This window comes from Callithrix jacchus, chromosome 16 (assembly GCF_049354715.1).
Source record: "Callithrix jacchus isolate 240 chromosome 16, calJac240_pri, whole genome shotgun sequence".
NCBI classification, from domain to species: Eukaryota; Metazoa; Chordata; class Mammalia; order Primates; family Cebidae; genus Callithrix; species Callithrix jacchus.
This window is the reverse complement of record NC_133517.1, coordinates 21,934,160-21,954,471: the sequence shown is the minus strand read 5'-3', so window position 1 is coordinate 21,954,471 and position 20,312 is coordinate 21,934,160. Positions and strand designations below refer to the sequence as shown.

At 41.4% G+C, this 20,312-nt stretch overlaps 1 protein-coding gene across 7 annotated transcripts in view; it reads right to left on the bottom strand.

Annotated features, from left to right (window-relative positions):
- The window catches only part of DNAJC5B (DnaJ heat shock protein family (Hsp40) member C5 beta), a 74,526-nt gene that overhangs the window by 31,599 nt on the left and 22,615 nt on the right, over window positions 1–20,312 (bottom strand). For 6 of the 7 annotated variants that reach the window (XM_035276712.3, XM_035276708.3, XM_035276709.2 and 3 more), the window contains one exon: window positions 14,355–14,490. In XM_035276712.3, the coding sequence (XP_035132603.1) occupies window positions 14,355–14,473 (119 nt within the window). In that variant the 5' untranslated portion in view covers window positions 14,474–14,490. Of the gene's footprint in view, window positions 1–9,836; window positions 11,515–14,354; window positions 14,491–20,312 lie in introns of those variants that run through there. The other variant, XR_008477014.2, reaches the window with a different exon arrangement.

Genomic DNA, 20,312 nt, shown 5'->3' with positions numbered 1-20,312 from the left:
TCAGATACTCATTGATTTCATTGAGGTGTGGAGTTTTGGAGTTTTTTATTCCACCATTTTCACTGATATAGTTATCTATTGATAGCTACCTACTGATTAAAGCTATCTATTGATAGCTTTAATATCTACACTAATTTCAATAAAATATACCAAATCTTATAGAATATATATCTTTGAAAGTATGCTTTTATTATTTGCCTTTATGGTTCAAGAAAACTGATAGACATAAACTTAAGGAACATTTTGACATCATTTAGATGTATCACAATTTTCAATGGGGTCTGACAGTGTTACATCCTCATGATTTTGCTTGTAAATTTATGTTCACATAATTTCTTTCAATTACCACATTAGATTATTTGACTGGATACCCATTGCTAAAGCACTCAGGAATACAAGCATCATTTTTTTCTCACGAATTTATTCATTTATGCTATTATGCAAGCATTTATTCACCAATTTATCAATTTCCTAGGGTGCTAAGTATATGACAGGTAACAGACACTAAATAATGACATGATTTTATCAGCAGATTACTTACGAAGCGTTGATTTACCAGTTTGTATTGTCAGAAAGAGGTGCATTGCATTACCTTAGAACATATGAGGACTCCCTTTTTCAAATTTTAGGCTTATAACCATCAGCTGTATAAAACCTTGCCAGTGAATAGCAAAAACTACTTCTATCCCTAGTGCAAAGACAGACACCCCATTCACGAGATGAGTAGTGATCCCCAGGGTTTGATGAGAGTGAATCCATTCTCCCCCACTGCCCTGAATCCATTCTCCCCCACTGCCTTGAGGCTCTGTGCCCACTCTGGATCCCTCCTCCTTCCTCTGTCTTAAAATCCCAATCTGAGCCCAAGAACCCTGAATTTCATTCCCAGTCTTCCTTCTCAGACATGGACATTGCTCTAGGCTCTGGTATGGCTTATCACTCAGATTCTGGCCTTTACATCCTTTGAAATCATGGCAGCTGTTCTAAACTCAGAATACGGTAGTTAAGGGTCTTAGGTTCGGGAGTAAGACAACCCAAGTGTCATATCAGCTCCACTGCTTACCGCTGTGTGACTTTGAACAGCTGCTTAACCTACCGCTCTAAGTTTCAGTTTCTTCAAATGTGAAATGGAGATAATTATAGTGCCTACAATAAAGAGATGTAAGAACAAAACAGAATAATGAATACAAATTGCTATGCACAGTGCCTGACACATAGTAAGAATTCCATAAATGTTGGTTATTTTTACCATTTTTGCTGTTAATGACTGATTATGGCTCTTGAGATTGTCCTTCTGGCTTTTTGGGGGTTACCCTCAATATAAATTGACATTAGTTGTGCTAAAATTAAGACTACATTCACTTTCTTGGGGAAGTCTTCTCTAACCCCTAATCTAGATCAGCTATCTTTTGTTTTTTTGCTGTGTTTTCTGAGACAGGGTCTGCCACCCAGGCTGGAGTGCTGTGGCACAATTATGGTTTACTGCAGCCTCGGCCTCCTGGGCTCAGGTGATCCTCCTAAGTCAGCCTCCTGGGTAGCTGGGACTACAGACCTGTGCCACCACGCCTGGCTAATTTTTCATATGTTTTTGTAGAGACATCATTTCGCCATGTTGTTCAGGCTGCTCTTGAATTCTTGGGCTCAGGCAATCTGCCCACTGCAGCCTCCCAAAGTGCTATCTTTGTTTTATACTCTCATGGAACCATGATTTTTCCTCCAGAGCACTTAACTTATTGGTAATTACATACTCATTTGTGATCATTTGATTGATTTGTCTGCTCTGCCAGACCTCAAGCTGGTGGGCTCAGTGATCATGCTTTGCTTATCACTGTATTCTCAGCACCCAGCATAGTGCCTGGGGCAGGAATGAATGATGTAACAAACATTCACTTCCATTTTTTATATGAAGGCTATGTTCAAGTTAATCTGTTTTTCCCACCACAGCCTCCCTTGTTTTGCTTGACTTTGAGTACATACATATAGTTTCTACCATTTAAAGAGCTTACTACATAGAGTAAAATTTAATAAAGTTGAAAAGATATGTCTCAAGCAAAACAAGGGCGAGTATAGGGAGTGGGACAGATTAACTTGAGCATAGTGTTCATATTAATGAATAAATGAATATATATGTATATTCATCTCTCGTAGCATAATATAAATAATTATCGAACACTAAATAGATATGGAGTGAATGAGTGAGTGAAAAAGTTGCTGATCGTAATGATTCCAGCACCCAGGAATGACTGAGGTTGACACTGCATGAAGAACGAAGAAGCCTGATCCACTGGAAGACTTGATGAGGGGGAAAGAAGAATTGTCTTCCAGGTGGGCTGTATGTGAGTATGGCCTCACATACTCTTCCTTTCCATGGAAGGTTTTAGAACTCAGGAAACAAATTAGTGCTTGATAGAGATTAACATCAATTAATCTTGTGAGCTTGAATCATCACTCTGCCTTGTAAATATTTACAATTCTTCTATTAGCTATTCATTCCCCTGACATTTACACTTTATTCATAAGCAGCCTCTGTCTTCACCTGTAATTGCTAATAAAGATGGATAAAACACCACAGATTGGGGTTGCCACAGATCATTATGGAAATGACACTCTTTTCTGCTCCTTTTGAAAACAGAATTTGCCTCACTTTGGTCTACTCTGAGGCAACTTATTTCTGCAGAATTAGAAGATAATTTCTAGTAAGTTTCATGTGAAGTCAAATGAAATAGAAGAGTCAGTTGAGTCTCCTGCTCTCATGTGAATCAGAATACTTGGTACCTTGTCAACAAGGAGAAATTAAGCTTATCCATGAGGCACAGAGAACCAAGTGCTAATGTGCAAAACTAGTTCACTCTGATTTTTTTTTTTTGAGTTAGGGTCTCACCCTGCCACACAGGATGGAGTGTAGTGGTGTAGTCATGGCTCACTGCAGCCTCAAACTCCTGGCCTCAAGAGATCCTCCCACCTCAGCCTCCCAAATAACTAGGACCACAGGCACATGTCACCATGTCTGGCTAAAAGTTAATGTCTCTATTTAAGGTTTTGTTTTCTTTAAAGACAGGATCTTGCTCTGTCACCCAAGCTGGAGCACAGTGGCATGATCATAGCTCACTGCAGCCTCAAATTCCTGGGCTCAACTGATCCTCTCACTTCGGCCTCCTAAATTACTGGGATTACAGGCAAGAGCCACCACATCCAGCCTCACTCTGATTTTGTGGCTCTCTAAGGAGCCAAGAAAGAGCTAGGTCTTTGCATGATTTCTTACCCAGCATTTTGTTAGGCTTTTGCACCCAGCATGCCAGAGAAACCAGTCAGCCTCACATTTGGGCATCTTAATCTTGTTTCTAGCCTACTTCAAAAATGTATGTATTGGTGTAAATAAAAACCAATGTTTATGTTACAAATGAGATTTTAAACACTGAAGACACACTCTCTAAATTGCATAGCTGGCTGTTTTTTTACAGATTTCCTTTTCTTATCCCCTAACTACTTTTCACTTGAGGGTCCCAGAATCATACAAAATGCTCTGGATCCCAAATGGAAGCTGTTATTTTGCCTTGCTGATCCACCCTTCCCCTGTTTACTGGGTCAGTGAATAACTCCTTGTTCAGCAAAGTGACCAAATTAATTATTTGAGAAATGGTCCTGAAGAAGCTAAGACTGTAATCAGACATTTTCTATTTCCCAATTCCTTTTTGCATTCAGCACATACTAGCATAGTGCTAGGGCTAGAAGCACAATGAAAGACAGGCACAATGTCAGCCCTCAAGGAACTGATGGAGTGGGAAAGGCAGAAAAGCAGCAAGGGAATTGCAGTGGGCCTTGGAGCAAGTGGAAGGCCTCAGGAAGATGCTAGCCTGCATCCCCGCAGGCCACCACTCCCAGAAGCCACCTGAATGCCTCCTTGTCATGACTCTGCATGGGATGTTTGAGTTTCTTGTGTCCTCACCATCCCCAGTTAAATTCTTTTTGCCTAGACACCTCTTAAAATAATATTGAGAAACTGTGCCCCTTCAACATTTTTTGGTATCTAAATTTTTTTTTGTATCTAAAATTGTTTTGGTATCAAACATTTTTTATATTTGGTTTCAAAAATTTTTTATAAGATTAAACAGAAGCAAAGAATGTAATTTTCAGCATATTATAAACATTGGCATGTTAAAATAAAACAGTTGTAACATTTTTAAAAGTGTATTCAATGGAATCTAAATGTCAAATAATCTAAATACCCCTATAAACACATGAGCACACACACACGAGCACACACACACATTCTCTCTCCATTCTCTCTCTCTTACACACTCACACTTCTTGGCACGTCACCCTGTGCCCATGTCCTAGCTGAGTTTGGAAACTGCTGTTCTGTAGGGTTGGCTCTCAGACTCTTGTGTATCCTTTGTAGCTCCCAGTACCCATGTGCCAGACCTGGGCTAAGCATTTTGCATGCATTATGTCATGTAATCCTCCACAACCCTCTGAGATCAGATGATTATCTGCACTTTACTTAGGAAGAGAATGAGGCTGAGAAAAGTGAGTTGAATTCAGGTCTTTCCAAATAACTTGCAGTGTTTTTTTTAGATAGGGGATCTTGCTTCATTGCTCAGGCTAGAGTGCAGTGGCTATTCACAGGCTCAGTCATAGCATACTTCAGCCTCAAACTCCTGGGCTCAAGAGACCCTCCCACCTCAGCCTCCTGAGTAGCTAGGACTATAGGCATGCACCACCACACTCAGAAATATCCTGTGCTCTTAACTGCTATGTTATACTTAGAATACACTGCAATTGAGTGATTTTAGTGCTAAAGTCTATGTGAACATCTCAAAGAGAATGTGGAACTTCCAGCACACTCCGAACACTCTGCTCTGCTTTTTTTCACAGCATTTAGCGACATCTGATATGCTGTGTGTCTAACTTATTTGTTCATTATTAAGCCTCCCCTTCCCTTGGCCCTATTTAAAACAGACTTAAGGAAGCAGGGATTTGCTCTGTTTTGTTCACTGCTATTTTCTCAGTACCTAGGACAGTGGCCAACACAGAGGCGGTGCTCAATACACATTCGTTGAATAATGAACACTTGCTGGAATAAAGCCATTGACAGTATCAGAGACTCTAGACATATTGGGTGTTGCTACGTGCTCTGATCAGCCTTCTTGGCTTCTGCTATCATTAGGTAGCAGTATGGCTCAACAATCTAACCACTTTGGAGTGAAGGTCCTTTATGTGCCAACAAGAAAAGGGGAAATGGAATCACACACCCACAGTTCTTGCTGAGCAACAAACAGTAAAATGGCACACTTTATTTACCACCTTCAATACTGGAGCAGGTGGCCTTGCTGCAGGAATATGGTAGGGCTGCTCTGTGAGTCACTGTCACCCATTGTTCACTGCTTGTGGGTAGGGCACATCAGGATATGTTTGGAAAGCAGGTAGCAGTGCCTCCTAGAAGTCCCACAGAGCTAAAGAGGCTTCCAGAAAGGAATCCAAGCCATGGCTGTGGCAGCCCCAGCTGGGTACGTCTTAAGAACCAGTGGGACAGCCTGACACAAACCTCTCTGACGCTGGGGAGGGAGGGAGCTGTAGAAACTTCTGAAAAAGAATGCATCCTAGGAAAGAAAGAGCCAGGTGTGATGACCTTGACATAGAAGCAGGGGGATCTGTTGGATAAGATTGAGGGTCTAAGTGGAGTGACATTACTGCTAGTGTCTGGCTCACCCCCGAGCACGTCTCTGGGTCCTATAGATAAAAAGAGCTAGAAGAAAAACTGGAAGGAGCTTTTCTACCACACTTTGAACTCACAGGGGGCTCTAGCAGAGTATATCACAAAAAAAAGGAAGGGAGCCATCCCTTACACCAGCCTCACCCATGCCAGTGGCACAGCCCAGCAGGCTTTTGTGCTCCCTTGGCTCTTAAGGCACACAGCAGAAGAGGCTGCTGGCCCTGACAGAGTGGTCAGAGGACTTGAGGACTGAGTGGTTGGTAAGGAGCACCTGCTGTGCCTACCACGCCTGGCAGGGTGGTGCAGCTGAGTGGCAGGGGAGCTGCAGCAGCAGAGTCTAGCACCCAGGGTTGTGTCTAGCAGTGATCATGGATGTGCCCACATAGCGAATGGCAAAGCAGCATCAGCTACAGGGTGGTAACATGGTTTGGTAGACAATGCCACTACATGGAGATGAACTGGCTCCCAGGCCCCAGAAGACTTCCTCATAGGAGACTCTTAGAAGGGTGGCACAGGCTCTGCAGTGAACCCAACTTCTCAAGTCACTTGAAAGGGTCTTGAGCCTGAGTATTGAGGTTATATAGAGAACAATCTTTGAATTCCTTATTTCAGCAGTCTCCCATTTCCCCAGTTGTTCAATCGTCCTACCATCCACTAGTGATTCTTCCTCCTCCTCACCTCCTTCACCAGCTTCCTAACTCAGAATTCCTGTTGGGTCTTGGAGCAATATCTAAATTAGGTGGAAAGGCAAAACATGCCAGTTTAAAGTTCAGACAAATGTATGAATGATGTGTAACCTCTTAGTCATTGTAGGCCTATCTGAATTTTTAAAGATTGCCTCAAATGAGTCTCCTCAGACAGCATCATAACAGGGAGACTTAAGACTTTTAGGCAGTGGGAGAAGAGGGTGAAATATTTGCTTGTCTCGTGCAAACACTGGTCAGATTAAGTGGCATGATCCAGCAATGATAAAATTGGATTAAATGAGCCTTAGACTTTATCCCCTTTGGGATGATTATGCTCTGCAATGCTAAAGGCAGATTTATTCCGTAATGATGGCCCAGGATGAGACTCATACCATGAGTTTCACGCTGTGATATGTCACTTTTAAGTTGGATCACAAATTCATCTTATGCTAGACAAATGGGTTTTGAACAGTAGCACCAAAGGGCAGGATAATTTTAGACTTGGGTATTTGTTCATTCACAATAGTACCTGGTATTTTCACTGTACTTTGCCACAAAGAGCTTGACATCCCTTGAAAAATAATGATCTCATTTTTCTTCACAAAATTTCAATAAGGCAAGAGCTTCAGTGTCTGATGGACTGACACAGTAAAAGACTTCCTCTTGTCACCTTTCCCAGCTGTCCTTTGAGGTAGCTGGGGACTCCATTTTATCAGATGACTAATAAAGTCTGGTTGAGTTTCAGATGATATAGGAAAAAGTGCCTTATTCACAGGAAGACTCTATGATAAAGCTCTACAAGTAGACAGGGAGGGACTGAGATAGGTCTTTGAGGCTGCTGTTTATGGTAATTCTGTAAAAGAATGAAGAACTACAGATACTGATAATTTCTTTCCCCACTTCATCTCCTTTCATAGAGAACACTGTCCCTTTCCCTTCCAGTAAAAGCTGGATCGCACATCCTTGATAAGTGGTAGTGGGGAGTTTGATTCCCTGAATCAGAGGTGGTTATACATGGATGGGCATCTGACCTGGCTGGGTCTGTGAGATCCTTGCTCCAGGAATTTTGGATCAGGACATGCAAATATTGAAAAGGGAACAGGAACCAAGATTGTTTCCCTTTCCCCGCCTCTATCTACCCTTCTGGGACATGGGGTTTCCCTCTCTGAGAAGCGAAAAGTTGGTTTTAAAAAGACAGCCTTGATGGGAAACAACCTAAGTATCTATCAACAGGAAGCTAATTAAGTCATGGGACATCCGTGCCATGGAATACTACATGGTACTGTGAAAAGAACGAGGAAACCTTTCATGAACTGAGCATTCCTTGGAATTACCTTTAAGATACATTGTTAAGACGGTACAAAGTAAGGGAGGGATAACACACCACCTTGTGTAGAAGAAAGGAAAATACAACATATATGCTTAGGCTGTTTACACCAGATAATTGTTATGCGAGGGCTTAAGGTTACAAGTTTTAGATAATGGAACTTGGACAACTGGGGAGATGACAGGCTATTGAAATAGATTTTAAGTTTTCTGTTTCTTTTGTTTCTCATCCTTCTGGTTCTTTTTTCTCCCTATAGGTAATTATAGGATTCTATGTTGATTTATTTGTGGTGTTTTGGAGTGTATTATCTTGCATGGTTTTCCCAGTCACTGGGTATTATACACATGCATGTGTGTGTGACATCGCAATCTATTGATAGCAGTTTGAGTGAAGGTGCAAACCTTACTCTCACCTTCACCTTTTTATTCTCACATTTTAAAATGTCATTGTCTAGAGTTTCAGATGGTATTACAAATTTTGTACCAATTATCATACATAATTTAGAAAACTCTTGAGGAAAAGGATAATCTTTTGTATTTACCCATATTTCTACTTTCTCCCTTGTTCTTTCCTTCTTCCTGATCATCTAAGATTCCTTCCTTTATCATTTCCTTTCTTTTGAGGAACTTCCTTTAGCCATCTTTAAGAGAAGATCTGCTAGTGACAAATTCTTTTAGATTCCCTTTATGTGAGAACGTGCTTCCCCTTCACTCCTGAAGGATAGTCTCACCAGATACAGAATTTTCTGCTGACATTTCTTCTCTTTCATCACTTGAAAAATGTTTTGTCATTTCCTTCGGGCTTCTGTTGCTTTAGATGAGAAATACACTGCCATTGAAATGGATGTTTGGCCATGCATGGTTTCTCCCTATCTGCTTTCAAAATTGTTTCATTGTCTTCAGTTTTTAGAAGTTTAATTATGATGTATCTTAGCATAGATTCCTTGGGTTTCTCCTGTTGGAGTTCTCTCAGCCTCTTGAATCTGTAGGTTCCTATCTTTTGCCAAATATGGGGAATTTCCAGCCATTACTTCTTGGAGTACTTTTAGTCTGTTCTTTTACTCCTCTCCTTCTAGGACACCAATGCTATAAATGTTGGATCTTCGTTATCGTCCCACAGGTTTCTGAGACTCTGTTTTCAGTTTATTGTTCATTGGTTGTCAAAATCAGGCACGTTCTATTGATCTGTCCCCAACTTCTATTCTCTGTCATCTCTACTGTACTATTAAGCTCATCCAGTTAGTTTGATTATTTATGTTATTTTTTGGTTCTATAGTTTCCATTTGGATCTTTTTTGTAACTTCTATTTCTTCACTGAGAATTTCCTTTTTTTTTTTTTTACTTGCTTCAAGAGAATTTTTCATTACTTGTTAAATTTTTTCTGACGGTTGCTTTTTTTTTTGAGACGGAATTTTGCTCTTGTTACCCAGGCTGAGGTGCAATGGCGCGATCTCGGCTCACCGCAACCTCCGCCTCCTGGGTTCAGGCAATTCTCCTGCCTCAGCCTCCTGAGTAGCTGGGATTACAGGCACGCACCACAATGCCCAACTAATTTTTTGAATTTTAGTAGAGACGGGGTTTCACCATGTTGACCAGGATGGTCTCGATCTCTTGACCTCGTGATCCACCCGCCTCGGCCTCCCAAAGTGCTGGGATTACAGGCGTGAGCCACCGCGCCCGGCCTGACGGTTGCTTTAAAATGCTTTGCAGACAGTTCCAGCATCTGGTTCATCTCAGCATGGGAGTTAGCTGATTGTCTTTTCTTATTCAAGTTGTGATCTTCTGGCTTCTTTGTAGGATGGGTGATTTTGATTGTATCTGGGTATTTTGACTATCATGTTGGGAGATTCTGGGTTCTATTTAAATTGTTTTATTTTAGCAGGCAGTCCCCTTCTTTAGGGTTAGCAGGCAGGTTCTAGCCTACTTTTGTGAGTGGTTCTGGTAACAATCTACCTTTCAGAGTCTTTACAGTCCTTCTTTGGTTGGTTTGGTTTGTCTCTGGCTTCTGAGGCTCCCCACACTCCTTGTTGGTAGTAGCTGAGGAGCCAGCTGTCTTTAGGTGAAGGAAGGGAGTCTCCAGCTTGTGGGGACAAAAGCATTTCCTGCACTGGGTGCTTGTTGTGGTGGAATCCCCCTTACTAATTGTCCTCTGTCAAGTGGGGTCTCTAGATGACAGAGAAGAATCCCAGGCTGGCAATGGGAAAAGAGAGCACTTCCCCGGCAAGATGCAGATGGGAGGCTTTCCGTTGGTACCCTTGCTGTTTCGCGGGGTGTGTCTAGCATTGTTGGCAGGACTTCTGTTCAATTTGGAGGAAGAATAAGGCTACCTGGATGCCTTCTCTTGCTAGACTGGGTATTGGGAAAAGCTGGGCCTGGGTTATATTTTGCTGTGTTGGAGTAGAAGGGATCATAAGATGCCCTGATGCTGTGACCTGGGATTTCTAACAAACTAACCTTCCTCTTTCTACCTTTCAGAGTTCTCTTTTGGTTGTCTCTTGTGTTATTTCCAAGGTTTTTAGTTGTGCTTAGCAGGAATAGAAAAGTCTACACCATCTTGGTTAGACTGGAAGTCCTGTATACATGCTTGTTTATTTATTTATTTTGAGATGCAGTCTCACTCTGTTGCCCAGGCTGGAGTGCAGCAGTATGATCTCGGCTCTCAGCTCACTGTAACCTCTGCCTCCCAGGTTCAAGCAATTCTTGTGCCTCACCCTCCCGAGCAGCAGGGATTACAGGCATCTGCCACCATGCCCAGCTAATTTTGATATTTTTAGTAGAGATGCGGTTTTGCCATGTTGACCAGGCTGGTCTTGAACTCCTGACCTCAAGTGATCCACCCGCCTCTGCCTCCCAAAGTGCTGGGATTGCAGGCATGAGCCACTGTGCCCAGCCTATATATGCTTATGTAGGCGTAAGACCTCTTTAGAAGGGTACACAAAGAATTGATAATATTGTTTCCCCTGGGGAAGTGACTTGGGTGATATGAGGTAAGAGAAAGACTTTTTTATATACCTGTTTTCATTTTAATCAAATGAATATATTATCTTACAAAACATGAAATGCAAAAGAAGAAAGAAATCTTCTAACTCAGCCTTGTTTTCAAGCATAGCCAAAGATTATAACATTGGCCAAGTAGTGTATGGATTCAACAGTTGGTAATTTTATTAAATTTCACTGACTTTTAATTTCACTATATTGTGACTGCTTTGATCCAGATCCCAGATTATAAGAATAATATTCTCAGTGGATTTCCAGCTTGCTCATACATTTTGAATAACTTGCAGAATACAAATGTGTAATTTAGGGAGAAGTAGATGCTTTTGGCAGCATACTAGTACCCTAATCACCTGAAAAAATATTTGTATGACATTAAAACAAAATTAATAGCAAGACACTAATTACATGAATAGACTTTATGTTGTAATTATTAAACTTGCAAACAACTCAGCATAATTAATGCCTTAATTAACATACGACCTGAAATTTTAGCTTACAAAATTAATAAAGGCAATTAAAAGTCACATTTGTAAAGTGGATTTTAAAAATTACAAGGAAGTTTGATGTCACTTTTTTTTCCCTCCTCATTTTGGGGGACATTTTTGTAGGTATTACAAAAATCAATTAACTGACGATGCAATTAGGGCATTCCTGCCCACCTCCTCTCCCCCAGCACAGTGTCCCAGCCTGAAGCCTTAAGAGTCAAGTTCAGAGATCTTCAGTCAAAGACGTCCACCAACAGGAGTGTCCATCAACAGGGGTGGGCAGCTCCCAGGCACACTCCTCTGGATATGTCTAGGGCAAAATGAAACAGCAAAGACTTTTCTCTAGCTAGCATCTTAAGGAAAGTATAAACTAGAAGATTGATTTTGACTTTGATCAGACTCTACCATTTCCATGTAACTATTGGTTCCAAGTTGCACCATTGTCATTTTTCCTTAAAAACATGCTTCTTAAAGGCATTTCGGTTCCTACAGCACATGATGAAGGTTCCAATCCAAAGCCAAAGAATTTCCCGTTAATAGATAAAAATAGAGACTCGATAAGTATTAATTGGCTAAGGATTTGGAAAAATATTAGATCTGGGTTTCTACCTCATCCCTTATGTCAAAATAAACTCCAATTGCATCAAAGATTTAGTGTCAAAGCAAAATCATAACTGTGCTAGAAGCAGACAAGGTGAATATTTTTATAGTGTAATTGTAACAAGGCTGAGTTACCTTTTAATCATAATAGGTAAAACAAAAGTCATAAAAGAAATGACTAACACATTTGCCTAATTTTAAACTTCCATATAGTAAGAAAAAACAGATAGGTTTAAAAAAACTTAATTCAAGACTAAATCAAGAAGTAACTGATGAAAATCTGAAACTTTTATTTATATGTTGATCCTTTTACTATATAAAGGCATAGCTTTATACCTCATAAAAATAGTAATTGAAAATATGCATTATAATGTATATAGGATATTAAGTATGAGGAATAAGTAAAAGAATTTGCATATTTAATAACTAACAATGTGATTAAATAAATTACCAAATAACCATAGACCACAGCCATTAAAAATCAGACTATTTAATAACATCAAGATATTTTCCTAAGACTTTGTTAAAAAAAGAGGTACTTCAAGAATATAGATGAATGAAACCTGGTTTTTAAATGTCTTTTCTAGATAGGAAAAAAAAGACTAGAAGAAAACAAAATATCAATGATAATTATCACTAGAGGTAGGTAGGATTATGGATAAATAATTGCCTTCAGTTTTAGTCATTTGCAAATTTTCTACAATAAGAAAATGAATTTTGTACTCAACATTTCCTTTCTTGCAAGTTTGAAAACAGTTTAATTATCAGTCACCAAAACCCACAAGTGCATCTTAAATGTTTACAAGGACAAGCTATTCCACTATTTCTGTTATCACCATGTCCTTCATGGTAGAGTATCACAAGTTAAAAGTTTCTGGTTGTTTCATCCCCTTAAAACTATGTGTAAGAAATAACCTGAGTCTTATCAAATTTAGGCTTCAATGTGAAACTGTCAGAGCACTCCTGGCACTTAGGGAGATGAAGGAGGGAGTACTGCTTAAAGCCAGGAGTTCAAGACCAGCCTGGACAACAAAGCTAGAACCATCTCTTTTTAAAAGTAATTTAAAAAAATTAGCTAGTCATGGTGGTCCTGATAGCCTGAATAGCTAGCCTGAAGTCCTAGCTACTCAGAAGGCTGATGCAGGAGGACTGCTTGAGCCGAGGAGTTTGAGGCTGTGGTGAGCTATGATCACACCACTGCACTCCAGACTGGGTGACAGAGTGAGTCCCTATCTCTAAACTTAAACGAACAAACACTCTCTTGGAAAGATTTTCTCTCCCTGAAAGCAGCTTCCCTCTCCAGAAGGTGGTTACAGTCTACTTCCTCCAACTAGCCAACAGACAGTTAAATACCTCAAAATGTCCTAAAATGTACCAAAATATTGTCGAGACAAGTATCAGACAGGCTACATGCTTTCTCGGTGTGACAAATATCAAGAGTTTTGAGAAATTCATTAAACTCATCATGGCATCCTTGGAGGACTGACATACTTCAGTACCAGGGCAGAAAGTCTCATGTAGCAGGAAGCTGGGAACCAGTGCTTCTTCCATCACTGATAGGACTTTCTAGACTTCGGTCTAGAGATGATATTTTTTTTGTGGTTTGAGTTGGGGATTTTTCCCTTTGACATTAATTTTCAAACATCTTCCCTCAGATGTTTGGGTTATAGTGGTGGCATTTCTCCCTTAATATATCTTTATTCCTTGGGTACTTAAAAAGACATTTCAAAGTTTTCCAAAAATAGCTAATGTGGAAGAAGATTAAGTATAAAAGATCAAAATTAAGGGCTTGAGAAGTATGGCTTACAAAATACAGCATTTCACCAAACTCCTTTTATTAAAAAAGAATTCCTCTACCTGATTCCGTGATGCTATATTAGATGGGTTAAATGACAGCAATTGGCTGGGTGCAGTGGCTCATCCCCATAATCCCAGCACTTTGGGAGGCCGAGGCAGGTGGACCACATGAGGTCAGGAGTTCGAGACCAGCCTGGCCAAAATGGTGAAACCCTGTCTCTACTAAAACAAATACAAAGATTAGCCTGGCGTGATGTTACACATCTGCAATCCCAGCTGCTCAAGAGGCTGAGGCAGGAGAACCACTTGAGCCCGGGAAGTGCAGGTTACAGTGAGCCGAGATTGTGCCATTGCACTCTGGCCTGGGCAACAAAGTGAGACTCTGTCCCAAAAAAAAAAACAAAAAAAGACAGCGATTGACTGTGGTTGGTTTACTTATCTCTCTCTCCTCTCTCCCTCTCTTCTCTCTATCTCTCTCTCTCACTCTCTCCCCGCTTCTCTCTCTCTGTGTCTCTCCAAGTCTAAGACACAGGATGCCACTTCCTAAGGCCCAGCATCATCAGTAAATTCTTTCATAAAATCAAGGTCATGATTGTCTATTCCTAACTCCTATGTTGTAGAGCAGGGAACATTGGATCTAAAATTTGGATTACCTGGTCTTGGCAAGAAGCTTGTGTCATTAACGGAGGCACCTGCCAATCACAAAATAACTGTCACTAGTAGCACAAGAAATATCACCATTGAACTCTGTACCTGTAGGTTTTCTTAATTTCTTCATTTGATGCTCCCTTATGCAGACCGAGAATTTCATATAGAGCTTCTCCTGTTGTTGACAGAGTCCGCTGTCTTTGGTTAGGTATGTTACATGCCATTTTCTAAGGCTGCAAAACTAAAGGGGAGAAAATAGCCATGAAGGTTATGAACACTGCTTCCCACTCTCTAAAGGAGCAGACAGCTCATTTTTGACCTTTTGTAAAATGACAATCTGAAGAATATTTGTGCACCCGCTGCAAAAGGAGGGGAGAAAAAGGTTAGGAGAGCCAAAAGCAGAGCTCGGAAGCAGGGTACAGACAGCCATGCAAATGGAGCAGGGCTTTGTCCACACGGCTACATAGAAGGAGAATGTCATCTAAACACCCAGCGAATTCAGAATTGTTTAGCATCAATCCTCCCAGGCCAGGCAAATGTAGAGTTTTTTGATATTTTTCTGGAATTTGCTTAACTTCTTTTTCACATGTTTTCCAAATTTAGCCAGCAATGGAAGTGGTGGGTATGGAGCAAGCAGTGGCTGAGGGGTGTTGTTCAAGTTACGCTAAATTCCAGTTAAATAGGAGGAATACGTTCATGTCATCTGTTGTACAACTTGGTGACAATAGCCAATAACCATGCATTACATACGGATGTGAAAACTGCCGCCAGAGTAGCTTTTGAGTGTTCTCACCACACAACAAAATGAGAAATGAGCTAATGTGTACACTAATTAGCTTACCTTAGCCATTCCACAATGTATGTACATGTAAGTCAGAACATCACCCTGTACTCCATAAATATACACAATTTTTATTTGTCAAATAAATAAGTCAACATAATAATTCAAATCCTAAGACTACAGAATATAGAGTTAGAGGCCATCTAGGCCAACTTAACTATCGCCTTTTGGGGTGTTCTGGCCAGAGATCATTGTAGTAGATAATTTTCCTGTTACCTGTTTAGCTCTCCTTTTTCTGGGGAGTGGATAGGTCCCCACTGCAACTTGTGCTTTTCCTGAGACCCACCTCAGTCTTACCTGACGTCAGTTAGTTGACCAGGAGGAAGTACCTGACCCAAGCCAGACCAATTAGAATCCTCCCTAGGATTTCTAAAATGTAGAACAATCTCTCAGATGGTGAAACCTATACAATGTAACATTTGGGTATTGTTGGGTGGCTTGAATTGAGAGAGTGAAAAAAAAAATTGGGGTCCAAAGTCGCTCCCGCCGGAGGTCATGGCGATGTCATCAGTTCAAGGCTAACCTCATAAGCTCAAACTGATTGGCAAAAAAAAAAAAAAAGAAAGCCTCAGTGGGGTTCAGTTCCTGGTTCCAGTTGTTCTTGGGTCCACCTGCAACTCCTACCCTACCACAATTTGCCTTTCAGCCCTTCCTTGGGTTGAGCCAATAAAATTCCTCTCCATGTACAAATGTACACGCATATTTTCTCTTCTGTGTTTCAGCTAGGTTTTGGTCACTGTCAACCAGGACTCCTAAGTGCCATTATACTCTCTCAATTAAACACCAGCGGCAGCTCCCTGAGCATCACCAAGCCAGACTAACCATTGTGGATGTTTCTTAAATCATTGCACCTACTCTGCCTTTAAGTTGAATGTAGCTTCTGGGTACTTGGGAAAGACTACTTTGGGGAAGTAATAATGATAAACGAAGATATTCAAACCCAATAGATTCAAATGTATTGTGTTGACATTTCTAGTACAGACAAGAAGAGTTATGTCTGCTTCATCGATTTTTCTCTATCTGCAACATCAAACAAACCAATTTTGATAGTTTCAATTTGAGGAAAAAATGTATTTCCTTTTCATTATTTATGTCATGAAATAAGATAGATGTCATGATTCCCATAAATCAATGGAGAGTCGTTTTAACATTTTAACAAGGCACAGAGAAGTGCAACTTTCATGCTTGTGAGCATCCTGCCCTATGCCTCATTGTTTTTGCTTCCTACTTGGATCTTGCTGTCACTAATCCAGGAAAGAGATATACAGTTTGCTGAAGATAATCTACTACACGAATTCTGATAACAGCCACAGCCAACAATTCAATTAGAGTCATGAACTACTTAACGATGAGGATATGTTCTGAGAAATGCATCCTTAGGGGATTTGTCGCTGAGTGAACATCACAGAGTGTATTTACACAAAGCTAGGTAGTAGAGCCTCCTATATGCCAAGGCTATATGGTCTAGCCTACTGCTCCTAGACTACAAACCTGTACAGTGTGTTATGGTATTGAATATTGCAGGCAACTTTTTAATGCCATGGTAAGTATTTGTTTGTCTAAACATATCTAAACACAGAAAAGGTACAGTGAAAATGTAGTATAAAAGATTTTTTTTAAAAGGTAAAAAACACTTGCATAGGGCACTTGGCACAAATGGAGCTCGAAGGACTAGAAGTTGTTTGGGTGAGTAAGTGATGAATGAATGTGAAGGCCTAGGACATCATTGTACACTTCTATGTAATGAGCAGTGCGGTAGGTTTCTTTACACCAGCATTGCCACAGACATGAGTCATGTGTCACACTACGTTATGATAGCTACCATGTCACTAGGCAATAGTAATTTTTCAACTCCTTTATAATCTTCCAGGACCACCATTGTATATAACCTGACATTGACCAAAAGGTTGTTATTCAGATGACTGTATTTATTCAAAAGACTAAAGTGCAGGCTAGGTCTTCAGAGAGGTTGCAGATTAATATGGGATTCAAATGTGTAAGCCAATAATGAAGCTAGTGTTTAGAATCAGAGAAGTATCAAGCATAGAGATCAATCCTGTCCTCCTAGAGGACAGGATTCTGCTTGGGAAACTATCAAAATGGGTTATTTGGGATGTTGCATATAGAGAAAAATCGACAAAGCAGACATAACTCTTCTTATCAGAGGCCTCACTTTGTGCCTGGCACATATTAGGTATTTGGCAAATGTCTGCTGGGTGATTCAAGAGTAAGTGCTTAACTTGAGTGGGATTGGGAGGGACAGCCTCACAGACAAGGTGATATCTGAACTGAAAGCGACACTACCACTTGCTACTGTAGAACTTGGTTCATATTTTTCTATTATTGCCCTTCTATTTATTCTAACCTTGGATCTTATGGCCTTGGTGGCCAGTGACTCTCTTGGTCATCTGTTTGCATAAATCAACATGAAAGAGGACTTCTGGGTTTGGGGGCTGAAAGAGGAGGGAGGAAATTGTGATTGGGATGTAGCTCAGAGAGAAGCAGAGGGGAGTCTAGACCAGATGATGCCCACTGGTCTCCTGCCCTGTCCAGTATCATGTTTTTGAGCTCTTCTAGGGGAGAACTTAGAGACTGAAGAGATGTTTGCTGAGCCCCCTGTAAAAATCAAAAGGAACAAAGATGTCCAACTTTGAAACTGTATCATAGGGAGAGAGAGCACCCAGGCCAGGCCAGACCAACATTTTCCTACAAAGAAAGTAGCGATGAAGTGGCAGAACAGTCAGGGAACACTGCTGCCTACCCCTTCCCCTGACTCCAGGCCTGATAGGAGAAGGGCTGGTCTTAGAAGGCTCAGAGTCATTTCAGAAAACATTTGCAATTACCCCCTGGGGATATTCAGAAATATCTGGGGTGTTTGGAAGCTCCAGAATCACAGTATAGGAAAGACTCAGTACCAGCAAGGGGCAGGAAGAGTGAGGTGGGCAGCTGGGTAGTGGGGTGCCTCTTTAGGTTGCTTTGTGTATACTTTAGTTGGGATTAAGAAAACATCATTGATTCAAATTTAAAATGGGGATGATGTGGACTAATGTTAATGGAGATAGTGGGGATCAAAGGAAGACATTAAAGCTCCTCTCTGCAACTCTACCTGCACACTGGTACGTCTCTGGGAGGATTTCTAGGGAGGTGGGGGCCTGTATTTGTGCAGGTGAGGTCTAGCAGCACAGCAGAATGAATTACATGAATACCAGGAAAGTCACATTTGTTCCCACAGCCAGTGGGCCTGGGAATAACAGGGTTGTTATGCTCAACAAAACATTATTCACTCACATGTCTCTTCATACTCTGAGCTCCTTAGGGGCTAGAATCCTATTTTCTATTAATCTTAGTAATAAAAAGTCTTAAGAGCTGTTTTATTGCATGAAAGGGAAGGAGAACAGGGAATTTCTGGTGGATGAGCCCCTCCCATGCACCAGAAAGACAACTTTCATATGTCGTAGCATTTAACCCTGTTATCAGTTCTTGGGGACATCAGAGAGAGACCCCCAAAAGCTTAGGAGTAAGATAAATAAAATGGTTTTCTGACAGTTAAAATGGGAGATCGGTGCATGCTGGATCAGGAAAAAGCTGTTTTATCATAAAATCATCTTAAAGAGATAAATTGCTCCTGGGCCTGCAAGATCTGATAGAACCCGATTGAACCTGATTAACTGCATAATCATAACTGACAGTGTCAGGTTCTTCTGGTGTCAGTTATTCAGGAGGATGAGCAGACATGGGCAAGCATAGAAAAACAAATGTGGAGGGTAATGCTGGTTGGGTCATCCAAGTGCTATTGCAAGGAAGGAGGGAAAGGACTCAGGCCCTGTTGGCCAGGCGGTTGCTCTTGAGAGAAGCTCATCTGGGGATTTCAGCCTTCGTTGTTAAACATTGGACTCATTTAACTCCATGCTCACAAGCCTCCTTCTGGTTATTATCTGGCATTCTATACAAGCCTTCCTCTAGGAAGAGAAGGCACTGGTCACGTGGATTCAGTTCTTCTCCCTGGCCTCAGGGACAATTCTGTCTCCTGGTAAATGAATGAATTGGCATCTGATGATGATTTGTCAAGATCCACCCACAAGGAGGGCATGAATTGGTCATGTTGACACAAGTGGTCTGGTTCCAATGATAGCTGTTTCCCTTCTTAAAATAACAGACATCCAGAGTTTGTGCCCCATCCAGAGAACGTGGCTGCAGGGAGTGTGGCCTTCAGCAAGGCCCTGCTCTCTGGCTGCCGCCAACTCAGCTGGTTGAACTTCCAAGGCTGAGAACCAGACAGACTTTTACTGTTTTGACCATGGTAAGTTCATGATATGGTGGTCAATGCTGTCATAGGAAGTCTCTTAGAAGACAAGTGGCAGGTAGTCCCTGAGGGGCAACAGGCATATATCTCTCTGCTTTGCAATCTCATTTTATAGATGAGGGAAGTGAGTCTCCCAGAAGTAAAGCAACTTGCCCAGGTTCACACAGGTGAGTTTTGAATTTAGAGCTACGTGATTCTAAAGCCGTGTTCTTACTAGAGTGTCATATGAAGTAACACTTGACATTTGTAAGATGCTTTACAAGTAATTTCCCCCAACCAGTATCTCATCTAATCCTCACAGGAACTCTGGATAGTGGTCATGCCGAATCGTAGCAGCCTTGCACTGGTGTCCAGTTGTAGGTCCTGAGGGGCCCTGCATCTCTGTCCAGGGTGAGGGGCTACAGGAGGGCGCAGTGGGAGCTAAGGGCTATGGTGGCAAGTGTTTTCCCCCTGCGCAGCCACTGAGCCCGCACGTGAACTAAGAAGAGCTCCTGAAGGAGTTAGTTAGGAAAGCAGAGTTAGCTGGAAGTAGAGGAATGTGTGGGTTATGCAAAAATTTCAGAACTTCTGCAGGGAGGCCAGTTTGTGAGCCACACAGGAAAGAAGATTCCTGGCCTCTGGGTCAAAACCTCCTATGGCACCTCCAGGAAGCCCTGTGGCTCAGGCCTATGGGAACCGCAAGAGCCATAGCCCTGAGTGCTTCTAGTCTTTGTTAAACTTGCTCCTACCATCTATGAAGAAACACTATCCCCTCTCCATTCCAAAACTTCTGGTTCTTATTTCCCTGCTGACTGGGTGGTGACAGCATGTTAGGTTTGGCATCAGGCAGCACTTTTACTGGGTAAACCAATGTCTGTGAGCAAAGCAGCCTAACATCAGCATTCATGCTTTTCACAGAGGAAGACTGCAAGGTTTCTGG